This window comes from Vulpes vulpes, chromosome 12 (genome assembly GCF_048418805.1).
Source record: "Vulpes vulpes isolate BD-2025 chromosome 12, VulVul3, whole genome shotgun sequence".
NCBI lineage: Eukaryota > Metazoa > Chordata > Mammalia > Carnivora > Canidae > Vulpes > Vulpes vulpes.
This window is the reverse complement of record NC_132791.1, coordinates 58,839,012-58,846,595: the sequence shown is the minus strand read 5'-3', so window position 1 is coordinate 58,846,595 and position 7,584 is coordinate 58,839,012. Positions and strand designations below refer to the sequence as shown.

Below are 7,584 nucleotides of genomic sequence, written 5' to 3'. Positions count from 1 at the left end.
AGCAGGGTGACTGACTGTCATGATTAGCCTCACACTAAGAGGTTCCAAAGATGCAAGACATTTGTTGCTAAAAGCAGAAAATCCCAGATAAACTGGGATGAGTTGGTCACCCTCAGGAACCACTAAACTTTCACCAAAAGGCACACTTCCTCTAACTTCAAAAGTGTGCTTAGACTCAGTACTGCACACGAAGCAACACAAACCTGTCCCTGGCTGGTTATCAGCTGGTTAGAGCAAAGGGCTAATGAGGCCAAGGCTAAAGGTTTGATTTCCCAGGAAACTTTGCTCTCTTCCACAATCAGAGTCTGCATGCTTCTCTTAAGCCAGCCATTCTCCAATGTCACTGATCAGTCACAAGAGGAACAAGGAGAAAGCACGGCTACTTGGACCAGATCCTCCAAGGCTGCTTGTAACACTGGTGGGGGCACCCTGATGTTCTCCTAGGGCATGAATGCTGAGTGAGTGAACAATGTCATGTAAAGAGACTCACCTGCTGAATTTCCTGCTTAAATGTTTTTGGGTTTTTTTTAGGTTTTATTTATTTATTTTAGAGAGAGGAACAGAGCAAGAGCAGCGGGGAGGGGCAAGGGGAGAAGCAGACTCCCTGCGGAGCAGGGAGCCTGATGAAAGGCTCATCCCAGGACCCCAGGACCATGACCTGAGCCAAAGGCAGTCGCTTAACTGACTAAGCCACTTAGGTGCCCCTTTAAATGGGTTTTCAATAACAATAGTACATAGCATAGTGGCAAATTTCCACCGCATTTTCTCCCAGATTTCATTCTAATACTGTGAGACAGGCCTGGCACACAGCAAACTCAGCAGGTCTGGAATCATCTGTGGTCACAGAGCCAGAAAGCAGGAGATGGAGCTGGAAACTTCCCCTCCAAGGGATTATTTGTCTTTGCGGTGTTAGTGAGGGAGGCAGTGACAGAGGTCACAGCTGCCTGTGCTCCAGCAAAACACACACAGTCTGAATGTTGAGCTTGACTTTGTACATTTCTCCTTCCATAAGAATTCCAGAACTCTTTGGGACCCAAGAACCACGCAGTGCAGCCCGAAAACTCTCCAGCGTCTTGCGGAACATCAGCTGGGGCATGCTTGTGGGCTGATGATTTCCTGCGTGCGGAAAGGCCTTATAATGCGCATTCACATTTTCCACCCTGTTGCTCAGGCCCAGAGGATCCAGGGAAGCATCCCCCCTTTTAATGTTTAGATGCTGCCAGTTTCTGCACCTCCCTCTTTCATGTCTTTACCTTTCCCTAGACTTTTCTGCCTAAATCCACACAGTTGGGTGGCGTTCCTATTAGTAAATTGAAAGGTGAATTTCCCAAACACATTTAATTTTCCTTTAGAAGATATGTGGGTGGGTTGAAAACCACTCTGTGTCATACATACATGTTACTCATTAACTGACTTCAAAAAAAAAAAAAAAACAGCCTCAGCTAGATTAGGAGTCATGTGAAGAGAGTTTCCTGCAGTGTGAGAATTGGGCAAAGCTAAAACGCAGAGTTTTTCACAGGATTGAGGGGATTCGGAAATGAGCCTCTGAGCTTATGTCCTGACTTGGGGACTGACGTGTACACCATGGTGAAGAAAAGCCTGTCTTCCAGTGACACGGTATTCCGGTTTGAGACCCCCGGCAGCCCGAGAAAGACAGGCCCCGAGGCCCCGCACAGCTCCACAGACAGCCCCGGCTCTGTGTTTCTCAGGTGGGTACCTCCCGTGGGTCGCCCTGGTGGCCTCAGGACGTGACAGGCGTCCCCTGGGGAGCTCCGTCCTCATGCATGGGGGTCGCAATCTGCTAAGGGGAAGGAGATGGTGCAGCCCAGGCATTTGGGCCAGTGGATTAGAAGAGGGGCCATAGCAAGGAATGTGACTTGCTGAGCAAATAGAATGATTACCTATTAATCATAATATATATATGTGTGTGATTAATAATATAATAATATATATATAATAGGGCAAATAATTGTTGCCCTATTAAGGCAAATAATTGGGCAAATAATTGTTGCCTTTTTTAGGACTCTTTTTGAAGATTTTATTTCTTTATTCGACAGAGAGAGAGAGAGAGAGCACAAGCACGGGGAGCAGCAGGCAGAGGGAGAGGGAGCAGCAGGCTCCCCATTGAGCAGAGCGCCAGATGTGGGGCTCAATCTCAGGACCTCAGGACCATGACCTGAGCCGAAGGCAGACTTAACTGAGCCACCCAGGCTTCCTAGGACTTTTTTTAGTACCCGATGACTGGTCGGCTATGCTGTTCTTTGATTCTTGATCACTTGCAGATTCATAGGAAAGGAAGTCAATTAATTGAGCCAAAAACCTTACTTCAGTGTCAGAATTACCTGTGTCATTATCAAAAAAGTAAATGTGGGGGCTTTCTAAATTAATTATCAAACTAGTATTAGCTGTGCTGTAGGTTCAACTATTTACTATACAGTGATTTAGAGCAGCTTTGGCTTGATTGAGAACACACTCTTTTTAGCTGTAAATATTAATATCTATATAAACATCATTCTGAGAATTACATGTTTTGAATGAGAATTAATGTTATTGCTTCTTTATTCATTTTGGCCTCATAATAATTCTCTAGGAACTTACAAAATGTAGAAATCAAATCGGAAATCCAGAAAGTTTCTCACCCAATTTTGATGTAAACTTTAAAGTTACTTCCATGTAAACCTCCCAAGTGAGTACAGAGGAATGACCTCCACACTGGAAGTTTACTTTTACACAACACCATAGCTAGAAAGTTGATCATTTGTTTTGTTTTCTCATCACTGTAAATCATTTATACAAAAAGGTCCTGACCAAAATTACAGCTTTTAAAAATCAAATGGAAACCAAGAAATCCTACTTCATTCAACAGCATTTGCATATCAAAATGTCAGGTTACAAAAACAAATGTAATAATTTTATTTTTTTTAGACTTTATTTATTTATTTGAGAGAGATAGAGAGAGCACCAGCAGGGAGAGCAGGAGAAGGAGAAGCAAACCCCCCCACTGAGCAGGGAGCCAAAATCAGGGCTCAATCCCAGGACCCTGGGATCATGGTCTGAGCCCAAAGCAGAAGCTTAACTGACTGAGCCACCCAGGTGCCCCAAAAAAAGTGAAATAATTTTTTAAAAGAAGTTCTGGGGATAAAGAACCTGAACTTATGCAAAATGTTGCATGATACCTCTGCTTTTAGGTTAGCTTAGTTTTTCCATCCATCGTTAAAATGAATCTATCTCACTTGAATTGTCTGAGCAAAAGCACAACTCCTATAACTGAAGATATAAAACCTGAAAATGTAATTTCCATATTTTGCTGAATTTCTAATGTTTTTCAAATTATTTTGTCTCCTTCATCCACCTCTTCTGTAGATAATGCCAACTCTTCTAGGAGCTCAAGATCAAATCAGGAAAAATAAAATTAAAATGCAGAAACAAATATTTAAAATATATAATATACAGAAAGTATAATTTAAATAAACATATTATTCAAATAAATTTAAATGAATAGAATAAAAATAAAATAAAAACCTGCCTCAACCTAAACTCATGCCTCTTTCAAATATAGCCCAGGCCTATCTCACCTGCATATTTGAATATTCAAATTCAAATGTTTATATTAGTATCTATATACTAAGTGTTTTTTTTTTTTTTTTTTAATGTGTATTAGAACCCATCTCAAGGGATCCCTGGGTGGCACAGAGGTTTGGTGCCTGCCTTTGGCCCAGGGTGCTATCCTGGAGACCCGGGATCGAATCCCACTCCCTATATGGAGCCTGCTTCTCCCTCTGCCTGTGTATCTGCCTCTCTCTCTTTCTCTATCTCTCTCTTTGTGTGTGACTATCATGAATAAATAAATAAAATCTTTAAAAAAAAAAAAAAAAAGAACCCATCTCAAAACATTATATGTATCTCCAAATAGTTTGGGCATTGAAAGACTTTTTAGGTTTGGTTGAAAAATTTACTCAGTGTATTGTATATAAAATCATTCAAAATAATTTGTGGAAGCATTTAAGCACATGTTGGTTAATTACCTGCAGTAAAAAATAAGACCAGGTAAACACTTCCCCTTACCTTCTAATAAATACTAAGAATTTATGACTTATGTGGTATCCCGTTATCATTTCCAGAACCAGAGTAATAAAATGTACTCTGATATCAACAAACTACTTCATACAGGCACAGATACAATTTATGCAGTGCTCCTATTTAATCATTCAACAAAGATTTATTGAGCGACTATCATGCCAGGCTACGCAGAGCACACATGGATATGATCATAAGCAAGATAGACCTAATCTCTGCCTTCACAGAGGTTATGAGTTTAATGTCAAAGACAGGCTAAAAAATTATGAATGCATGAATGCATACACCTATACACATGATTCTTATATTAGCAGCACCTGGGTGGCTCAGTGGTTGAGTGTCTGCCTTTGGCCCCAGTCATAATCCTGGGGTCCTGGGATCAAGTTCCGCATCCACTCCCTGTGGGGAGCCCGCTTCTCCCTCTACCTATGTCTCTGCCTCTCTTTGTCTCTCAGGAATAAATAAATACAATCTTTAAAAAAAATAATAATTCTTATATTAACATATGTTATCAGAGGAAACAATTACGGGGCTGAGAAAGAGAACAAGATAGGGCAAGCTAACTTAGATGGGATGACAAGTCAAGGACTCTTTAAGGAAGTGATAATTCAGCTGTTTGAGAGAATGAGAAAAGAGCCAACCGCGGACTGACCATGGAAAGGACATGTTGCCCTGACGTAGGGAGGATCTTACATCTTATGAACCCGGGGACAGTGGCATCTGATGGCATCTGCAGAAGGAGTTCAGAGTTCTATTTTAACTGCAGTGGGAAACCAGTTGGTGGTTTAGAATAGAGAAGTATTACAATATGTTGTTCCCTTTAGGAGGGCATTCTGGCCCTTCTTTGGGTGATTTCCAGGTTTTTGCTCAAGCAATATTGCATCCTGCCCATGTCTCCCCATGTGTCTGTAATACCCAGCAGAGATAATACTGGTCACAGATGACAGGCATGACTCACACTGCTCATGATGTCAACTTCTGTTTCAAAGTATTCCTACCACACAACTATTCTGCTGCCTACACAACATTGGCATTGTCTGACTTTTTAATTTTTTTCTAATCCAAAAGCTGTGAAATGGCATCTCGATGGGGTTTTAATGTTCGTTTCCCTTATTAATACAAAAGGAGCATCTTTTCAACATGTTTGTTGCTAATTTTAATTTCCTTTTCTATAATATACCTTCTTATGGATTTCTGACCCTTTTGGGCAGGAGGCAGGGGGAAGATGAGTTACTAATTTTTTCTTACTTTTAGATAGTGGGGTTGTGTGTTTTTTGTGCTATTGAGTTGGAGTTCTTTTTTTTTTTTTTTCTAAGATTGATTGCTTGATTGATTTATGAGAGACACAGACAGAGAGAGAGAGGGGCAGAGACACAGGCAGAGGGAGAAGCAGGCTCCAAGCAGGGAGCCTGACATGGGACTCAATCCAGGGTCTCCAGGATCACACTCTGGGCTGAAGGCAGTGCTAAACTGCTGAGCCACCCAGCCTGCCCTGGAGTTCTTTATATATGTTGGATGTTAACCTCTTATCAGATATATCACTTGTGAATATCTTCTCCTACTCAGTAGGTTGCCTTTGCATTTTGTTGGTGGTTTCCTTTGCTGTGTAAAAGCTTTTTAGTTTGATACAGTTCCATTTGTTTATTTTTGCTTTTGTTGACCTTGCCTGTGGAAACAGATCCAAAAAAAAAAAAAAATCCAGAAAGATGAGGCAGACTAAGCTGGAATGTGGGACCAGGGTGGGACCAGCCCAGGCCTGCTCAGACTCCCTCAGTGCTCTTGTTTGGAGGTCGCCCCAGGTTACAGTCAACAATGACCACTGTAGGCCCAAGGAAGTGCTGCAGTCACATGCATTATGCCTCCGCCCGGTGGCCCCAATGATTCTGTTTCTGTTCATCTACTGTTCCAGCTGCCACCAGTGAATGGTAGAGGAAATGTTGGTCCTCCTCTCCCCTCCCAATAGCCATGATTTTTCTTAGCCACACCCACTTCTCCTGCTTGTAGGGAAACAACAGGAGCACTTTTTGGTACCTGAAGAAGAGGAACACTGTAGATGTCGTATTATGACCCATTTTCACTAGATGAGCCCATGGTTCCAGCTCCTGTTCTCTGGAGCTGTAGAGATAAAGGTTATATTTAGAACCTGGAGGGAGCAGCGTTCTGGGAAGTAGGTTTACTTCTTCAGGAGAAGGGATGAAGAGGTAATAGTCAAAGAAAGTGAGACTGTGTTAAGAGGATATAGTAGTAGTAGCTGTAGTGTTCTAAGGGTGGAGTATTTCAGTGAATGGCTTACCTCTATTTATAGTGGGTAAGGTTTACCAGCAGGACCTGGGAACTCTGCTGAGCCTCAGAGGAGTGAAGGGCCGGTTGTCAGAAAGCAAAGAGATGGTGAAGTATGCCAGGATGTAGTGAAATGCAGCCGTGGAAGTGAGAATGAGCAGGTAAAGTATGCAGGAATAGGCATCTCTTATAGGATGGTTAGAATTTTCCGAGAGAACAGAACTCCCCAGTAGCTAATCTGGCCAGGAGAGAACAGACCTGCAGTCTCCTTCCCAAACATCTCCAGACACTTCCCCACAGTCTACTTATACCAAGGACTCTATATTCTCTCAGTGCACATGTGCTATCCTCGCACCACACTTTTGAACATGCTGGAACCCCCCGCCCCGCCCCGCCACCGCCAACTGCCTCAAAAATTTCTATTCATCTTTCATTATGTACCTCCAGAAAGGTCTATTCAAATATTCGGGGAGACTTTCTACTTCCACTCCTCAGAAGTAGCTGCCCTTTTTATTTGTTGGCATCATATCCTATATTAACCACTTATCAGAATGGATTGTCAGAAGGGGTATATTTATTACAAAGTCAACGAAGCTTAAGCTTCTACCCTCCCTTATATGGGCCCCTTCCAAGGCCCTGGGAGTGTCTGTAGCAAGCTCTTCACAGAGTCATATATTTCTGCAAACCTTTCAGATAATATTTTAACTACAATTATGACTGTTCTCTCCTCACTCCAATTTTCTGTCACATTTGCCCTCCAGTCTGATTGGCAAGGGCTTTTCTGATGTTATGGGCTAAGGGGAGGTTGTTTGGGATTTGTGGCATTTATTATGTGATTTGCTACATGTGCATAAGTTGTAGCTAGCCAACCTGGCTTCCTGGAATATCCCCACCACCAAGGGCAGAGGTGATATCATGACATGAATATGACTTCCAGGAACCATTTATCAGTATGTAGACAGTGAAAGAAAAACAAGACTGGAAATGTACAGGATTGGAAGCTAGTGTCTGGTAAACTCTTCCAGTCATCAGATGTATAAATTGTAAGTGGTGGACTCTGTTCTTATTTAATGCCAATGCCAAACAGAAGCTCTCTCCTGTTAGGACTATAAACTCAATAATGCAGCTGATATCGTTATAAGTACACCAAACTTTTTTTTTTCTTTTTTGGTGGTAATTGCACAATTTATCAGAATTTCTGTGTTTATGGGACACAAACCCAAGGTA

The 7,584-nt window shown here is 42.0% G+C and overlaps 1 protein-coding gene across 2 annotated transcripts in view; it reads left to right on the top strand.

The window, feature by feature from the left end:
- The first annotated feature begins 1,444 nt into the window (after positions 1 to 1,444).
- Positions 1,445 to 7,584, top strand: part of GRAMD2B (GRAM domain containing 2B) — a 110,806-nt gene continuing 104,666 nt past the window's right edge. For both annotated transcript variants that reach the window (XM_025995004.2, XM_025995007.2), the window contains exon 1: positions 1,445 to 1,709. In XM_025995004.2, the coding sequence (XP_025850789.1) occupies positions 1,585 to 1,709 (125 nt within the window). In that variant the 5' untranslated portion in view covers positions 1,445 to 1,584. The remainder of the gene's footprint in view (positions 1,710 to 7,584) is intronic.